The 20,151-nt window shown below is 40.9% G+C and overlaps 1 protein-coding gene across 1 annotated transcript; it reads left to right on the forward strand.

Moving 5' to 3' along the window:
* The first annotated feature begins 3,756 nt into the window (after positions 1-3,756).
* LOC122031311 (protein DEFECTIVE IN EXINE FORMATION 1-like) lies at positions 3,757-19,939 on the forward strand. Its single transcript, XM_042590435.1, has 10 exons — positions 3,757-3,855; positions 4,780-4,862; positions 16,499-16,581; positions 16,728-16,845; positions 16,912-17,072; positions 17,440-17,945; positions 18,040-18,110; positions 18,733-18,989; positions 19,631-19,812; positions 19,931-19,939. Exons 1-10 carry the CDS (start codon positions 3,757-3,759, stop codon positions 19,937-19,939), a joined length of 1,569 nt encoding a protein of 522 aa, XP_042446369.1.
* The last annotated feature ends 212 nt before the right edge of the window (positions 19,940-20,151 follow it).

Raw genomic sequence — 20,151 nt, forward strand, 5'->3', positions numbered from 1 at the left:
GTCTATAAACCCTCGGTAGGAAGCCGGAGGCAGGCGTCTATAAATCCATGAGCGTAAGACCGAGAGCTCCGTCGTTAAAGATCGAGAGCCGCGCCGTATAAATAGCCTGACGAGCTCCGTCGTTAAAGATAGAGAGCCGCGCCGACCGGCTATAAATATCCGGCCGTCGAGCTCCGGCGTTAAAGATCGAGGGCCGCGCCAAATATCCGCGCCGTCGAGCTCCGGCGTTAAAGATCGAGAGCCGACCGGCTATAAATATCCGCGCCGACGAGCTCCGTCGTTAAAGATCGAGAGCCGCGCCGACCGGCTATAAATATCCGCGCCGACGAGCTCCGTCGCTAAAGATCGAGAGCCGCGCCGACCGGCTATAAATATCCGCGCCGACGAGCTCCGTCGTTAAAGATCGAGAGTCGAACCCGCGACTTTGAGCTTACTGGACGAAACTAAGGATGCCAAATAACGAGCGTTCGCAAGTACTAAATTGATTAAGTCCGATCGGCCATCAGTTTGCCGATACTTCGCATTCACTGAATGCAAACAGCATAGCCAAGCGCTAAACGATTTCGAGGAAAACAAGTCAACTGATTAACCTGATCGGTCGTCTAGTGGGGAACACGTGGAGCTTAACTGACTCTACGGATAAGCACCAAACAGACAAAAGAAGGGCAATGGAGGGCAAACAAAAATACAAGCTAAGGAACACAACTATGCCGAACGGCGCTTACAAAAATTTTACATCCGCAAAGAGGATGAAATACAGAAAGTACTTGGAAGAACTCGCCTCACTCCGGGTCTTCGAAGTTAAAGAAACCGTCCGGGATGTCGTCTATCATGGTCGCCAGATCGGAGGCGGGAATGTGCATTTCCGCCGGGAGGTGGCCACCCTTCTTCAAGTACGCCATGGTGACCTTGACCGCCTCGGCGAAAGTTGAGGAGACGTTGCCACCGAACTTTTCGCCGAACCGCTCCGAGCGGAGGTATTCTTGGCGCGCTGCTGCTAGGCGACTCGGCTCCCCCTCCTTATACTTTCTGAGCGCCGCTCGGGAGGCAATTAGTGAATCTTGGAGAACTTTTTGGTCCACCTCCGCTTTAGTGCGTTCAGCTGAGCGCCCATCCCGTTCGGCAGTTAATTGGGCTTCCAGATCCTTAGATTGTTGATCTAGGGCTCGGACTTCAACTTTCATCTTGTCCAGATCAGCGATCGCCCGCTTCTTCCGGCTACTGGCTCGCTTCACGTCTGCGTCGCGTTTCTTCACCAGGCCTTCAAGTCAAGCCACCTAGGTAGCCAGGTCGGCGGCCTTCTTCTGTTCGGCCTCACGGGCTTGTTTCTCCCGCTCGGCCGATGGACCCCCGAGACTTGGAGTTTTTCCATGAGATCCTCCAGCTCGGCCAGCCGCTGGCTAGTGGCGATTTGCTCCGCCCAATGCTGTAAGCGAAATAATAAAATCAGAAACCAAACAGTAGCATGGCGCAGGAAGAAAAATGAACCTACCTGAGTGGCCTGCTGCATGTGGTTATCGCCGAGCTGCTTGGGCGTCATGAGGGCCACCCGAATCTGGGCGTCCTCAAAAAGTTTGGCGAGCGGACCCGTCAAGGTTATTTCATGAATGGGGCTTGATGGCCGATCGGCAGACAATAAATATTCCTCCGATGGGAATCGAAGGGTAGTCTTGATGGTCGGGTGGCCGGCCAGCACTTCCTCAGCCGCAGTCACCTGGCCCGAGGACTCCCCTATGGTTGAAGTCTCGCCCAACCGTCGTAAGCGACGACGAGTCCGTGGAGGAGAGCCAGAGGGCTGTGCGGTGGGCGAGGCCACGGGGGTCCTGATCTGCGAAGGCGTGCGATCTGGAGAAGCGATCTCGATCGGCGCCTGCGGTTCGCCCTCTGGGGTCGGCGGAAGGCTGGACTCTCTTCGACGTTTCCGCCGAACTTCCCATGGTGAATCCCCGGCCTGGGGGACTCCCAGCTCGGCTGGAGCAGAGGAAACAGGATCCGCCTCAACCTCCGTTGAAGCGGGTTGGGTAACTTCTGTTTCAGGGGCGGACTGCGTCCCCCCCTCTCCTGCATCTGCCGGGCGGCTGGGGATAAGACCCCGCTCGGCGAGTTCTTTTTTGGTAGCCGCCTCAATTTCCACGGCCTTCAATTTCAGATGATCGGTAGCCTTAGAGCGCCACATGACTTCAGCTGCAATGAAAGAAATTAAAATCAGTTAGACAAAAAAGGCGAAGGGAGTAAAGAGTCCTTACCCATGCGGTAGGGGAGATTGGCCCGAACGGGAGATAATCCAAAAATGTACAACACCCCCTTGAGAAGCAACTGGTCGATTTTGTACCGCTGACCAGGTTGATACAGTATGACGTGGATGTTGTTTTGCTGGCTCATTTGGGTAACCTGATGATGCCATTTGGTTACGAATCTGGCGCTCGCGAAGTCGTAGATAGAAGAAGAACTCCTTCCGATTGCTTGTTGGAGGTCGGCATATTCTCAAAAACTTTTGAAGCCTATTCTACTTTGGAAAATAAAAGTACCCAACTCGGATTGTTTGGGGTAGAAGAAGAAGTGGAATATTTTGGGGTCGAGTGGGATACTGTGCAGCTTAAAGAGGACGACCACCCCGCTCAGCAGCCTAAAGGAATTCGGCACAAGTTGGCCGAGCGGGATGCGGAAATAATTACAAACTTCCAAAATAAATGGATGGGTAGGAAATCTAAGGCCGCCCTGAAATTGGTCCAGAAAAAAATAAATAGTACCGATCGGCGGGTTATGGGGCCGGTCTGTCGGGTCGGCTACAACTATTTCATGGTCATCCGGGATCCCGTACGTCCGAACAAGACGCCGAGCGCCCTCCTCGTCAAATTTACTCTCCATGGTCATATACCAGGGACCATGAACATCAACAGCGGGTACGGAAGTGCTCGCCATGACTAAAGTACCAAGAAAAAGAAAGAAGGAAGCCGAAAGAAACTCGGAAACGGAGGACAGATAAAAGTTCGCAAGCAAGGGGACGAAAGGAGTTCCCCGCGAAAGGGAAAGGCCGAACGAAAGGAAGGGAGAAGCTTACTGAGGGAAGATGAACGGAGAGGATCACCAGAAAGCCGAAAACCACCAAGAGGCAAGGACTAGGACAGCCGGAACGATGCAGCCGCGGGCACCTTCGACGGAGGACGCGCAATGAAACAGAGAATGCAGCGTAAGGGCGAAGACGAAGGCTTTATGCGAACGAGGCTGGTCGGCCTCGTCCGTCGGATGCAGGTCACGAGAGACGAGGTCATCATCTAACCGTCCATTTCAAAACAATCGGCGTCCCATCGTACGGATCATCACCGCCACGCGAGAAGAGCCACGTGGCGCTCTGTCACCAGGCGCAATTAATGCGCCCATACCGCGCATGCTTCGACTTAATGAAAAGGATTTGCGTGATTTTCGAGAAGATTTAGACAAGCAAACATCCACGTTGAGCGCCAAGACATCCAAAACGAAGAGCCGAGCGGCTAAATTTGGCATAAGGGCCGAACGGCTCAAGGGATATTATAAGCGACGGTAAGGCGACGACCGCCCGCTCGGACACATAGTCCAGTCAGTCGGACTCGCCTCCTTGACTAGACTTGAAGGGAGACAAGTGATTGGCGGCAGAATGGGGACCCACTTCACGAAGGGTCGGCTGAGGACGGATGGAGGGCGACTAAGCGGGTAATGGCGCGTCAGCGATTAGCGGTCCGGCGGGCCGAGATAACCTAGCCATAGGCTTGGGTTTCGATGCCAAGGCGGGAGGCTGAATGGCGGCGGGTGTCTGCATTGGAACCGAAGGGCCGAGTGGGTGGTCCGTTCGACCATGATAAGGGCGAGGATACAAAGGTTAGCCGAGCGGCCTATTCGTTCGGCTCGGGATATGGGATGTCAGCAAAGGCATGTCTGATGATTATGCCGTACACAAGATTTCACGATAGAGGGTCTTGCTGTCACATCATGGAGAGGTCGATACAGTAGCGGTATGGACTGATAGATGCCCATCTGAGAGGTCCATACTGAGCATGGATGCCCTTCTGACAGACCCATACCTGGGCATGGTCGAAAGCAGGTGATTGCTTTGATTGGCGCGCCCAGGCTCCTTCGAGAGGTCTATATAAGGTCTCCATTTCTTCACCGGAGGTACGCTGGTCTGAATCTCTGAAGCCACCTCTTTGTTATTCCTCGCCTGACTTGAGCGTCGGAGGACCGTCGCCGGGACACCCCTCCCGGCTCGGTTTTGTTGCAGGTTCGCCGGAGCACTCGAGGATCCAGCAGGGAGCGCCACATCCCAGCGTCCGTTGACTCCTGGTTCGGACAGGATCATTAACCATTGGTTTGCAGATATTAAAAAAACATCCATTAGATAGAGATTTGGCTCGTGAAATCTTGAAGAGTTTTCTGATTTGTTCGTGATCGTTCTTTCGACGGCAAATTATTTTTCGATATCTTCTTCGATCTTCTCCGAGCATCACTATGAGTTTTTCATTTTGTACGAAAAGTAAAGATCATGATCTACTATGGGAGATCATTGTGAGTTTTACAGTTTTTGTACTTATATATTTTTCATGCTTTAGAACTATCAACAATGGTTTCAGTGCGTTGCCTTAGTTTTAAGAATGCATGATGGATCTTTTTGCTTGCATTATTTGTTACCGTGATAAGCTAAGATCACAAATATATATCTGTGCATGTAAGCAATATACATGTAGATCTGTTATATTGAATTACCTAAAATGATAAGCCCAGAGATCTATGCAAATATACCTTTAGATTTGTTTGAATGGTATGCACATGTTCATCGCCCAAGAAATCACCGACGGAGCTATCATCGAAAGTGAAATTGCAACAGTACCGTGATCTACCACCATCGCCAGGTGTTGGGAAATACAAGTTGCCTCAGAGAAAAAGAACTGATGACTACTGCCGACCATGTGTTTGTCACATAGAAGTAGTCGTAAAACACCAGCGACCAAGTCGAGAGGATAGCCATAGGCGTCCTTGGCTGGCTAGTGCTAGAAATGACGCTGGAAGATCTACAATTAATTGTAGTAGTTGCACTACAACAAAAACTACAAACGACAACACCCCTACGACAACGGTTTTAAGAGAAAGCGTTGCGTATTTGCTCAAAGACAACGGTTTTTGCCAAAACCGTTGTCTTTGAGCTCCCCATTAAATATAAAAGATAACGGTTTTGGCAAAATTGTTGTCATTGAGCGATTTTTTTTAAAACGACAATACTTTTAACAACGATTTTATTAACCATTGTCTTTATCCGCGTTTTTAGCGGCTACGACAACAGTTTTGAAAAAATCGTTGTAATTGAATTTGGTCATTTTCCCCCTTGCTGTTTTCCTTTCCCTCACTGTTTTCTTTTCGGCGCCGTGTTTTTCCTTCGCGCTCCTGAACCTAAGGCAATTTTCTTTCCCTCTCCTCATACAATCTCTTCAAGCCTCCGCTGAATCTTCCTCCACGACGGTGTGCTCCTCTCGTTTCTTGGTGAGCAGGTTTCTGAGTTCGACGAGGCCCTCTGACCTTCCACTGCTACTTCTTTCACTCGTGGAACCTTTTGTTGGTGCGGGAAGCATCCGACGATCGAACCAATGTTTTGATTATGTCAAAGAGTTCAAGTTAAGTTGTTTTGTTATCTAATGAGCTTAAATAAGTGTGCAGGAAAGTTCTAACTGTGGTTAGGCAGGTGGAAAATCCTAAGGAGTGGTAACCTTAGGTCCTAGGGGGTGGTAACCCTAGGTGAAGGAGAAAAACCCTAAGGGGTGGTAACCTTAGGTCCTAGGGGGTGGTAACCCTAGGTAGAGGAAAATCCTAAGGGGGGGGGAGGGGGGGTAACCTTAGGTCCTAGGGGGTGGTAACCCTAGGTGGAGAAAAATCCTAGGGGGCGGTAACCCTAGGTCCTAGGGGGTGGTAACCCTAGGCGGGAAGTCTAGTCGGTCTGGAGGACCGGACTAGCATCAGGTAAATCTCCTGAGTGGAGTAGGTGAGGACGCGTTCCCCGTAGAGGGAACAGTAGGCGTCGGGTCGACCTAGGGTTTCCGGTCGGTAACCCGAAGTCAGACCCGGACAGTCCGAAGGCTGTCAATTCAGTTGTTTATATATATTATCTTTTGTTCTAACTCTGTTTTGCAGGAAACTAACACTTTTGTGCAGGGTTAGTACTGACCGAGATCGGTCGACCGAACCTTGAGATCGGTCGATCGAACCTTCAAGCTACCAGACCAGATCGCCAGAAGTTGGACCAGGTTCGAACAGGGATCGGTCGACCGGACCTCGGGATCGGTCGACTGAACCTGGATAGGTATCGTCTGGATCAAGCCGAGGTGTGTGGGTCAGAGGAGACTCATCGGTCGACCGAACCTTGGGATCGGTCGACCGAACCCAGGGATAAAGTTTGACCAGAACGAAGCGGAGCGATGGATGGACGGATCAGATGCGGTGGAGATCATCTGATCGGTCGACCGAACGTGAGGATCGGTCGACTGATCTGCTTCGGGTCAAAGCTGATCCCGAGACTTGGGGATCTGGATCAGACCTTACAGAGCTATAAAAGGAGGCCTCGAGGTGCAGCTCAAACATCAACTCCGAACAGAAAACTCTGCTCTTCCGTGTGCTGCTGCTAAACGCCTCGACAACACTCTGCTGCTCCAACGAATCACTCCAAAGTTCTTAATTCTCCTTTTTCGTTGGTATAATTTCCTTACTGCACTTACTTGTATTTATTCAATTGTAAAGATTTGCGCTATATAGTTGTTGGCCACCGAAAGTGGTCAAGGACCACGGGCCTTCGAGTAGGAGTCGCTATAGGCTCCGAACGAAGTAAAACACTTGCGTCTCTGAGTGTTTCATTTACTTTCCGCTACATTTATAGTCTGTGTTTTAAATCGCTTAAAATAGCCACGAGCGCTATTCACTCTCCCCCTCTAGCGCTTTCGATCCAACACCTTTTGATCGGATGAGGTGTATTTCTTCGCCAAAGGTGGCACTCCTACTCCGTTGATTCATAACTTAGGTCTTGTCTTCTTTGGCACTCAAGGATTTCTTAGCCACGAGCGCTATTCACCCCCCCTCTAGCGCTTTCGATCCAACAATTGGTATCCGAGCGGGGCCATTTTGAATCGGTGCAACCACCATTCAAAATAATTTTTCATGGTATTTTCAAATTTTTCGGAGTCGATTAGAATTTAGCTTCATAGCTATATTCTAATTCTTTTTCTCGAATCGATTTTCTACTCGGAGTTGGTGCAACACCACCCGAGTTCGTGATCTATCTTTCTCCTTCCACACTACTAAGCCAGGACCAAGTTCTGGAACTTTTTGTTGTTTATTTTCTTTTTTTAGTTGATCTAAAATGGCCCTACAAGAAAGCTACAGTACAACCTGCCCCCCGCTATTCACCGGAGATGACTTCGGGTACTGGAAGGGTCGGATGGAGGCATATCTCCAGACTCATTTTGAAGTCTGGATGATTGTCAAAATCGGACTCTAACTACCAACTGATAGCGTTGGCAAACCACTACCATACGAGGACTGGGACGCATCTTTGATTAAGAAGGTAGAAGCTAATGCAAAGGCGACCTGCACCCTCCAGTGTGGTTTATCAAAAGAAGAACTCAACCACGTCGGCCCCTTCAGCAGTGCTAAGGAGCTATGGGATAAGCTCATTGAACTTCACGAGGGGACGTCCGACACCAAAGTAAGTAAAAGGGGCTTAATTTTCAATAAATTGTTTAATATCAAACTGTAGGAAGGTGAGACAGCTGCCCAACTCCATGCTCGGATTCAAGATCTGCTCAACGGTCTTCATGCAATTGGACAAAAGGTAGATAACCGGGACATCATAAGGTATTCTCTAAACGCCTTTCCGAGAAACACCTTGTGGGCATCCATGGTAGATGCCTACAAGGTTTCTAAGGACTTATCTACTATTAAGTTAGATGAACTCTTTGCAGAATTCGAACTTCATGAACAGACTAATGCACGCCCGACTGAGAAAGGGTTGGCTTTGGTTGCAGGAACAGGAAGAGTACGCGAATCAAAGATAAAGCGCAGAACCGAACCTGAGTCAGAAGAAGAAGAACCAGATTCGAAAGACGATGATGAGCTTACAACCGAAATAGTCAACCTGGTAAAGAAACTCTACAAAAAGAAGGGCTTCAACAAAAAGGATGTGAGAAAGGTCATCCAGTCCAAAGAAGTCCAATCAAGCTCGAAGGCAAAATTCGAAGTTACCTGCTACGGGTGCAATCAGAAGGGGCACATCAAGGCAAACTGCCTGAACCAAAAAGATCCAAAGAAACTAAGGAGGAAGAAGGCCTTGAAAGAAACGTGGGACAAGTCTTCCTCCGAGGAATCCGATGACGAAGAACTCGAGCAAACGAATTTTCTCGCGTTGACAGCCCAGGACTACACCAACGAATCCGGAAGCGAGGACGAATCGAAAGTCGAGTCCGAAAGAAGCCACGGATCCGCATCCGTTTCCGAAGGGCCAAACCCCTCTATAAGTACAAACCATTTATATAGCTTAATTAATTATTTAATGCATAAAGTAGCTAAGTCAAAAATTTGAATCAAGTCGCTTCTAAAGGAGGTAACACTCCTTAAGGAAACGACTAATAACGAATCCTTGACTGATCCAACTCAGACTGGAACCTCAACTCAAGTTCAAAGACTTGAGGAAGAGAATTCCAACCTGAAAAATCAAGTCAAGGATTTGAAGACAATCCTAGAACGATTTTCCCTGGGATATAAGAATCTTGACTTGATTCTTGGAACACAAAGGGCAATCTACAATAAAACTGGACTAGGATACAAATCGAAAAAGAAATATAAGTCATACTTATCTCTCCTACAAAGAACAAATAGAAAAACGGTCCAAGCATGGGTTGCCAAGTCCAACCTGATCAATCAAGTTGGGCTGGGACAATATTGGATTCCCAAGGATCAAATACATTACCTCGATAGACCATATCGAGGCTATGATCCAGGGGGAGCTAAAACGATTAAAATTAAAAATTAAAATTAAAAATTTAAAATTTAAAATTAAAATAAAAAATTAAATCAAAAATTAAAATTAAAAATTAAAATAAAAAATTTAAATTTAAATTAAAAATTAAAAATTAAAAATTAAAAATTAAAAATTAAAAATTAAAATAAAAAATTAAAAATTAAAATAAAAAATTAAATTAAAAAAATTAAAATAAAAAATTAAATTAAAAATTCGAAATCAAAAATTCAAAATTAAACTAAACATTCTAAATTTAATTGAAAATAGAAGGAGGATCCAGAATAGCTGGCACCCACATCTAAACTACCCGACTGGGTAACCAAACTTAATCTACCCGAAATGGGTAAACAAGAATAGTCTACCCGGCAGGGTAATTAAGGTTAGATAAAATGGACTAGGTTTAACTTAAGCCACGGTACTGGTGAAATTTTTGGATGATAGTACGTTAGGGAAGCTTGGACATCGCATGTCTAGGAAGATATGGCTTCGACCTGGTGCATTTGGCCAAGTGGAACTGACCGAAGCTACCCTTAAATGAATTCTAACTAGTTAGACCAAGGTTTAGTATTAAGTTCAATGGGTAGGACTATTTGGAAAACCTCGAAGGCATGGTTACTTTAATGAGTTCCTTGTGACTCACCATAGCTCAGAAGTTTATCCAAAGAATGCTTACTTGTTGAACCCAAAGCTAAACCTGAATCTAACACAAAGTTAAACATAATCCTAAAATTGAACCTCAATTCATCTCACAAAAATTATAGGAGTCCCTGATTAAAAATTTAGATCGGGTGAGATGACTAAGGAATTCAAATTCAAAACTAAATTCATTAATTCAAAATTAAATTCATTAATTCAAAACTAAATTCATTAATTCAAAATTAAATTCATTAATTCAAAACTAAATTCGTTAATTCAAAATTAAATTCAAAACTAAATTCATTAATTCAAAATTAAATTCATTAAATTAACTTAATCATTCATTCAAATTAAAATTAACTTAATCATTCATCTAAATTAAAATTAACTTAAATTTTTTTTTAAGGACTTACCTCAATCAAACTGTCTTTTAATCCATCAACTACTTTATTTGTAGGAATTGGATCAATGGATATTGGACAGTGGATGCTCCAGACATATGACTGGAGATAGGTTGAAATTCACTAAGCTAAAACTAAAGAACCTAGGATCAGTTGCATTCGGCAACGATGGAAAACTGAAAGTAATCGGAAAAGGTAATATCGAACTTAACTCCGATTTTATTATTCGAAAAGTGTTGTTAGTTGAAAATTTTAATTTCAGTTTATTAAGTATAAGCCAATTATGCGATACTGGTTACTCGGTCAATTTTACCAAGTCTGAATGTATAGTCAAACATGTTGACAATCCAAAAATCATACTTAAGGGCACTAGGAAAGATAATGTCTACATCATTTATCTACCAACACCCTCAATAAAGTGTTTTCTAACACAACAAGAGGAAACTGAGTTGTGGCACAGGAGATTGGGTCACACTCACACAAGACTCATTTAAAAAATGAGTCAAAATGGACTACTCAGAGGGTTGCCCAAATTAAAAGTTATTGAAAAGTCAATCTGTAATGCGTGTCAACAAGGAAAACAAACCAAGTCAACTCACAAGTCAACCAATCTAGAAAGAACTACTTGCTTACTTGAGCTCCTTCACCTAGACCTATTTGATTCACACGGAGTCAAGTCTCTAAGCAAGAACCAGTATTGCTTAGTTATAATAGATGACTTCTCCAGGTTCACCTGGGTAAAATTCCTAAAAACAAAAGATGAAACCTTTGAAATATTTAGTAATTTTTGTAAATTAACAAAAAATGAAAAAGACACTAAAATTAAAAGAATAAGAAGTGACCATGGAGGAGAATTTGAGAATCACAAATTCACTGAATTTTGTGAAATAAATGGGTACAAACATGAATACTCCTGTCCTAGGACCCCCCAACAGAATGGCTTAGTAGAACGTAAAAATAGAACCCTACAAGAAGTTGCTAAAACCATGTTAAACGAATATAAACTATCTAATCAATTCTAGGCTGAAGCAGTTAGTACAGCATGTTACATTCAAAATAGGATTTTAATTAACAAATTTCAAAATAAAACACCCTATGAAATTTATTATAATAAAATTCCCAATTTAAACTATTTAAAAGTATTTGGGTGTAAAGTCTTCATCTTGAACACTAAAGACTACTTAGGGAAATTTACATCAAAAACAACTCTGGGAATATTTTTAGGGTATTCAACAACCAGTAGGGCATATAGAGTGTATAACAAAAATACCCTAAAAGTAGAAGAAACAATAAACATAATATTTGATGAAGAAAATAAATTACCTAACACAATAAATGAAATTAAAAATACAGAAAATATTAACCCAATAAACAGAGAAGATGACGAAATTCAACCTGAACCTATTGAATCTGAAGAACAAATCACTAACTCAAATGAGATACGACCAACTAGAACAAGCACAAATCACCCATCTGATCAAATTTTGGGTGACCCAACTGTAGGAGTCAGAACTAGATCATCCTACAGAAATCAGAGCCAAATAGCCTTAATCTCAAAAATTGAACCCAAAACCATAGAAGAAGCCTTACCAGATCCAGATTGGACTCTAGCAATGCAAGAAGAATTAGCCCAATTTGAAAGGAATCAGGTCTGGGAGTTAGTACCAAAACCCATTAATAAATCAGTAATTGACACCAAGTGGGTTTTTAGAAACAAATTAAATGATCAAGGTGAAATAGTTAGAAACAAAGCTAGGTTCGTAGCTAAAGGATTCAGTCAAGTAGAGGGATTAGATTATGACGAGACCTATGCTCCAGTAGCAAGACTTGAATCCATTAGGATGTTGCTAGCCTATGCATCACACAAAGGATTCAAGCTATTTCAAATGGACGTAAAATCCGTATTTTTAAACGGATTTATTAAAGAAGAAGTATACGTAGGTCAACCCTCAGGATTTGAGGACTTAGAACAACCAAATTATGTCTTTAAATTAAAAAATGCCCTTTACGGACTAAAACAAGCACCTAGGGTTTGGTATGAACGTCTGTCCAATTACTTAATATCAAAAGGATTCAACCAAGGTCAAATAGACCCAACCCTTTTCGTAAAAACCTTAGAAAACGACATTTTTATAGTCCAAATTTACGTTGACAATATTATTTTCGGTTCCACAAACTCTAAATTTCTAAAAGAATTCACCAAACTTATGGAAAATGAATTCGAAATGAGTTTGGTAGGAGAACTTAATTTCTTCTTAGGTTTACAGATTAAGCAAACTAAAGATGGAATTTACATTTATCAAACTAAATATGCTAAGGAATTAATTAGAAAATTTGGCATGGAAAACTCAAAAATAATCAATACACCAATGGCTACAAATGCTAAAATTGACTCAGACTTAGAAGGTAAATCAGTAGACTTGAAATACTATCAGAGTGCGATAGGAAGTCTACTGTACCTAACTACAAGTCGACCAGACATTATTTTTGCAGTAGGTATGTGTGCACGATACCAATCTTGTGCAAAAGAGTCTCACTTAACCCTTGTCAAACGAATCCTTAGGTATGTTAAGGGAACCCTAAATGTAGGACTATGGTACCCTAGATCTAGCACCCTTGACCTAACCGGCTACTCTGACTCAGACTATGCCGGATGCAAGCTAGATAGAAAAAGCACAAGTGGTAGCTGTCAATTTCTAGGACAATGCCTAGTAAGTTGGTCAAGTAGAAAGCAACACTGTGTTGCTTTATCTACCACTGAAGCTGAATATATAGCCTTAGGTGAATGCACATCTCAGTTGCTGTGGATGATGCATACCCTTAAAGACTATCAACTAGAGTATCATAAAACTAAAATCTCAATTGATAATATAAGCTCAATAAATCTAACAAAAAACTCAATTCATCACTCAAGGACTAAACATATAGAAGTGAAACACCACTTTGTAAGGGATCACGTAGCTAAGGGTGATATTGAACTCAACTATGTTGAGTCAAAATCAAACCTAGCTGACATCTTCACAAAGCCCTTACCTGAACTTGAGTTCAGCTCACTTAGAAGGCAAATAGGAATGTGCTGGGTAGAATAGATATTAATTTTTTTTAAACTCACTGTCTTACTTCAAAACTCGTTCTTTTATTCTTTTCAAAATCTAGGAAAAATAATGATTTTAAAATCCCATTTTCTTAGAATTTTTCAAAAATATGACTTAGCTTAGGATCTACCCTAGAAATCTTGTTCCCCTAGATTTAAGCCAGAGCATCTCACAAACACCTAGGTTTACCTTTCTTGTGTTTGTAAAACATAGAATGGTGTGAGATGCATAGGGTACAGCCTGGACTCAAGAATGCTTATTACTGTGCATCAATATGAGTCTGGGCGTTAAATACTTTATTAAAAGTAATTAAGTCAAGTCTTCCAGCCTTAATCAAATCTAACTGGACTAAATGACTTTACTTGACTAACCAAGTGAAAGTTGTTGCCCTCTAGGCAATCAGCAAGTAGCTAATGGTTAGACAATTGGTAAAGGAAATGTTAAGCTTAAGCATGCTTACACTTTAGGGCTCTGATACCTGATCAAGACAAGGTGAATAAGTTGCCACATGCTTGGACTATAAGAACCTAAGAATCTATTAAGACATTAATCAAGGGGGAGTGAATTCTTCTTTTCAAGCTAGTTCTCCTTTAAAATAAAAATTATCTTTGACTTAGTTTTAAAAAATTATCTTTGACTTAGTTTTAAAAATTATTTTTGACTTGACTTAAAAAAAATTATGATAGATATTGAATTAACATTATTTTTAAAAGCTTGGATTTTTAGATAATCATTTTTCAAAACTAAGCACTAAAATTATCCAAATCCTTTACTAAGTTTTTTTTGCAAGAAACAGTCTCTCAAAGCTAAGTACTTAAGTTAAGCTTTTATGAAAATCCTTTTAAAGTTAAATACTCAAGCAAAGCTTTTATCAATAATTTTAAAATATATATATATATATATATATATATATATATATATATATATATATATATATATATATATACCTTTAAGTGTTTGTCAAAAATTTTTTAACTCATTTTTCAAACAACAATTAGTTTCAAAAGATTAAGTCTAGCTAATTTTTGTTGAAAATGAGTTAGGTATTTTCAAAACCATTTCAAATTGAGCTAAGTGTTTTTCAAAAGACTTGTTAAAATTTAGCTAAGTGTTTACCAAAGTAATGATTTTCAAATGCTAAATTTTGCTAAATTTTGTTGAAAACACTAAGTATTTTCCAAGGCATTTCCTAGGTATTTAATTCTTTTTGAAACACTAAGACATTAAATAAAGGGCTACTCGTCAGGGGGAGCTTAAACGAATTATTCTTTTCTCTTCCTGATATTCTTTTTGATTTATGTCAAAGGGGGAGAGAAAAGTCAAAGTTAAAGAAATTAAGGAATTTAAACATAAAGAGAAGTATAAGTCTTACAAATTTTTACATTCATTGCTCATGTTTAAATTTCTTAATAATTTCATAGTTAAATTTTGTCATACTTTTACTTAACTTTGCACTGTGTTGTCATAATCAAAAAGGGGGAGATTGTTGGTGCGGGAAGCATCCGACGATCGAACCAGTGTTTTGATTATGTCAAAGAGTTCAAGTTAAGTTGTTTTGTTATCTAATGAGCTTAAACAAGTGTGCAGGAAAGTCCTAACTGCGGTTAGGCAGGTGGAAAATCCTAAAGAGTGGTAACCTTAGGTCCTAGGGGGTGGCAACCCTAGGTGAAGGAGTAAAACCCTAAGGGGCGATAACCTTAGGTCCTAGGGGGTGGTAACCCTAGGTGGAGGAAAATCCTAAGGGGGGGGGGGTAACCTTAGGTCCTAGGGGGTGGTAACCCTAGGTGGAGAAAAACCCTAGGGGGCGGTAACCCTAGGTCCTAGGGGGTGGTAACCCTAGGCGGGAAGTCCAGTCGGTCTGGAGGACCGGACTAGCATCAGGTAAATCTCCTGAGTGGAGTAGGTGAGGACGCGTTCCCCGTAGAGGGAACAGTAGGCGTCGGGTCGACCTAGGGTTTCCGGTCGGTAACCCGAAGTCAGACCCGGATAGTCTGAAGGCTATCAATTCAGTTGTTTATATATATTATCTTTTGTTCTAACTCTGTTTTGCAAGAAACTAATACTTTTGTGCAGGGTTAGTACTGACCGGGATCGGTCGACCGAACCTTGAGATCGGTCGACCGAACCTTCAAGCTACCAGACCAGATCGCCAGAAGTTGGACCAGGTTCGAACAGGGATCGATCGACCGGACCTCGGGATCGGTCGACCGAACCTGGATAGGTATCGACTGGATCAAGCCGAGGTGTGCGGGTCAGAGGAGACTCATCGGTCGACCGAACCTTGGGATCGGTCGACCGAACCCAGGGATAAAGTTTGACCAGATCGAAGCGGAGCGATGGATGGACGGATCAGATGCGGTGGAGATCATCTGATCGGTCGACCGAACGTGGGGATCGGTCGACCGATCCGCTTCGGGTCAAAGCTGATCCCGAGACTTGGGGATCTGGATCAGACCTTACAGAGCTATAAAAGGAGGCCTCGAGGTGCAGCTCAAACATCAACTCCGAACAGAAAACTCTGCTCTTCTGTGTGCTGCTGCTAAACGCCTCGACAACACTCTGCTACTCCAACGAATCACTCCAAAGTTCTTAATTCTCCTTTTTCGTTGGTATAATTTCCTTACTGCACTTACTTGTACTTATTCAATTGTAAAGATTTGCGCTATATAGTTGTTGGCCATCGAAAGTGGTCAAGGACCACGGGCCTTCGAGTAGGAGTCGTTATAGGCTCCGAACGAAGTAAAACACTTGCGTCTCTGTGTGTTTCATTTACTTTCCGCTGCACTTATAGTCTGTGTTTTAAATCGCTTAAAATAGCCACGAGCGCTATTCACTTCCCCCCCTCTAGCGCTTTCGATCCAACACCCTTTGATCGGATGAGGTGTATTTCTTCGCCAAAGGTGGCACTCCTACTCCGTCGATTCATAACTTAGGTCTTGTCTTCTTTGGATTTGTGCTAGAGCCATAGTCAAGGTAGATTTATAACCTAGGTCTTGTCTTCGTTCATAAATTTTGTCTCAAAAAATGAAACCTACTTTTGATTCCACTATGATTATATTTGCAAGCGCAACATTCTCTTTTCTTCTTCTTTTTAGCTTTTGATTTGTTTCATCATGCCCTTTACCTGCTCATATGTCAAAGTTTGTGGTGTTTGATCTCTGAAGGTGTCGGTTTTAAGCATCGATTTCTGTTTATTATTCACTTTTATTGGTCAAAATAGTGTGTTCGGATAGGTTTTCTAGGTCTTGCACGGCTCACCACTTTTATTGGAATAGTGGACACAGTCGTATCTGTGCTAACTGAGAGGTTGACTTATTGTTGTATTCTTGCAACTCCAGTGATGGCAAGCTAGAGATAGTGGTACCATCATTTGTCCATTGCCTCGAAGTATTGGAGGGTTCTGATGGTGATAAAATGTCAGGTATCTCTTTAATGTTATTTCTGTTATCTAGTCATTTATCTATAAATTTCAATATCTTGTTGGTAGGTCCTTTGCATGCTTTTTGTAGTTACTCAACACATAATAGCATATAGTTTCCATTGATGTGAAAATTACAAATTCATCAGTATGGCCTGCTTTTCACCAATCGACAGTCCATTCCAGCCCTCTCTTATATGATATAGACAAGGATGGTACAAGAGAAATAGCGTTAGCTACCTATGATGGAGTTGTAAATTTTTTCAGGTAAGTAGCTTCAACAATTGTTTGGTGGATTGTTGCACGTTGACATAAATCTGGTGGCTATAAGAGGGTCTCTGGCTATCTAATGATGGATAAACTAGAAGTACCTCGTAGAAAGGTTCGTAAAAATTGGTATACTGGCTTGGATCCAGATCCAGTGGATCGTTCACATCCAGATGTCCATGATGATTCAATTTCCAAGGAGGCTTCTGCTAAGAACTCAATATCTCGTATGTGATCACAACCCAACTGCAATCACCTTTGCTTTTATTTCTATTTCCTGAGGATGTTGGCCAATTAGCCATATTATAATTGTGCTGATTGTTGTTGTTCGTGAACATTTTGCGTTTGCATTTTTATACATATTTAAATGTGAAACACTGTGTTTTGCAACTCCTGTAACATATTTAAGATGTCTTAAATAGCTTTGCTATGGTAAATATATTAGGATTAACATGTCAAATTTTGTAAGTATGTTATACGATGATTGAGAAATTAGCATATGGGTTTATAAACTAATATTCCAAGTATCACATATTCCTTTTTGAAATTCTGATTATGAATCAAATTAGAAAAATTCTGTTGCTTTTTATCCAGATATAAATGGGAGCATGAATGGGTCAAATAATTATGATTCTACAAACATTGTGAACAACCTCTCAATGAATACATCTAAACTTGAGGACAGAGGAAAACTTGATTTTGCCCAAACTAGTCAATACAATGGAGTGTCAAGCAATCTTAATGACACAATCAAAAGGGGCGCTTCATTGGAAAATGGTACAGAGGAAAATCAAACACAAACGCAAAGAAGACTTCTTGAAGAAATTGATAATCAAGGGGCCCACGATGGACATTCGAAAGACCATAACACTGGTGATGGAGTGCAAGGAGCAACTGTGGAAAATGACCAAGAACTGGAAGAAGAAGCTGATTCATCTTTTGATTTGTTTAGAGATACAGATGAGTTAGCTGATGAGTATAATTATGACTATGATGATTATATTGATGAATCAATGTGGGGGGATGAAAATTGGATAGAAGAGAGCCATGAGACAGCAGAAGATTATGTTAGCATAGATTCACACATACTTTGCACTCCAGTAAGTTCCATTGGAGTTGATCATACAGAAAAAGGAAAAAATCAGGGAATTTAATTCCTAAAAGCTTGACCCACATTTTTAATATTCTATGAAGGTAATTGCTGACATAGATAATGATGGTACTAAAGAAATGGTTGTGGTTGTTTCATACTTCTTTGACCGCGAGTAAGAATTTTTACTTTATACATTTGTGGTATTTTTACATGAAAAATTGCCCATAATGATACGAAAACTATTTCCGGTACTTTCTTTTGGATGTAATTATTCTGTGGAAAAGTTTGTGGTAAGCAACTTCTCTGCTTTTTGTTTAAAAAGTTTTCTTGTATGATGATATCATCTTCCTAGACATTCTGTTTCTTGAAATGAAAATTGGTGCCAAAGTCATAGACTAATTTGATACTTTCTACATCTGACATATGATATATTAATTTTATGTAGGTTACAATGTTACAATAACAACTCAATATTGATGAAAGGTTATTATAGGAAGAATCAACATACTTTTTTACACTGCTTTTCATGCAATTTTTAGAAATTTAATGGTTGTATGCGAACCGTGTGTAATTATTCTTACTGGTCTTAGTCTTAGGTCATGATTCTCACAATGTTGGCTTGTCTAATTAATTCTTCATCTGCCCAAACTATGGTTATATTCAACTGAGATACTACTATCATTTTGTTCTTGTATATTTAATGCATTTGTACTGGTTTTTTTTGGTGAATGTCATATATATCTAAGGTTGTTTGTGCATTCAATTCTTTCTTATTACAGTTGATAAGTTGGCAGGTATTATGATAATCCAGAGCATTCAGCTGAGTTAGGGGATATCAACATTGAAAAATATGTAGCAAGTGGGATTGTAGTTTTCAACCTTGATACAAAGCAAGTCAAATGGATTCAAGATCTTGATTTAAGTGTCGATTCGGGGAATTTCTGTGCATATGTTTATTCTTCTCCTACTATGGTTGACTTGGATGGTGATGGAAAATTGGACATTCTTGTTGGCACTTCCTATGGCTTGTTTTATATTTTGGATCATCATGGTAATTTTTTTTTTGTTTCCTTTTATAGTTGTAATTATTATCTTTGGTAAGTCAATGTGTTCTTTGTAATGTTATTAACTGCAACATCTTCATGTTTATATACTGCAATTTACCCAATATATATTGGAGGAATTACATCTTTACTATTGTGGTAAATTTTACAGTTTGAGTAGGATTTTCTGTTAGAACTTGTAGAAATTTAGAATACAAACTGAAACCTCTCTGAATAGAAGCCAGTGAATTATTTAGCAGAAATAGGAATTTGACATGAGATCAAATTTTGTGGTTGTGTATCCTAAGGGTGGATTTAGTTTAGTTGCTGACATTAGAGTTTGTGGTATATGTTTGGGAATTAGGGTCCTCACCAAGTTTCACTAATCTTGAACTAAAATGGACTAGGTCTAATGGCAAACTCGTGCCTTTATTTACTTAAGACTTTCCTATATGTGACACTTATGTGACATTAATATCTCTTGTATTTCATTTTAAAAAAGAGAAGACAATGTAAATTTAAAGGATATTATTAACATGTCTCTTGCTCTTTCTCTATCTCAAATATGCAATTATGTAATCTTAAATTATCAGAACCGAGCACAAAGCTTCGATTTCTTGATTTTATTTTTGAAAGCAATTTCGTGTAGGCCAAGTGAGAAACAAATTTTCTCTTGAGATGGCTGAGATTCAAGCACCAGTTGTGGCAGCTGATATTAATGATGATGGCAAAATCGAAATAGTGACAGTTGACACTCATGGAAATGTTACAGCATGGACTGCACAAGGAGAAGAAATTTGGGAAGTGCATCTTAAGAGTCTAATACCACAGGTAAGTTTATTTCATTTTTATCTGGATACCATTTAAACTTGATTCATTTCTTCTTAAGGTGATCTTACCTGTACTTGTGCATATTTATGCTGGATTTGATTGTATATACTCCATGTAGGATAAATAGTATTTTTTTTAATAAAATATTTTGATTTGAACAAAGAATTTCAAATCCGATGGAACTTATATAGAGAATCATAGTGTTATAATACTAAATGCCATTTTGCTCATGTGGCATGAATATGACTTGGATTGTCATTTTTCTCTCTCCACTAATACTGAGATATGCATTTCACAGTGTTCTGTATGATAATATTAAAATATTATTATTCATAGAGA

Source organism: Zingiber officinale, chromosome 11A (genome assembly GCF_018446385.1).
Source record: "Zingiber officinale cultivar Zhangliang chromosome 11A, Zo_v1.1, whole genome shotgun sequence".
NCBI lineage: Eukaryota > Viridiplantae > Streptophyta > Magnoliopsida > Zingiberales > Zingiberaceae > Zingiber > Zingiber officinale.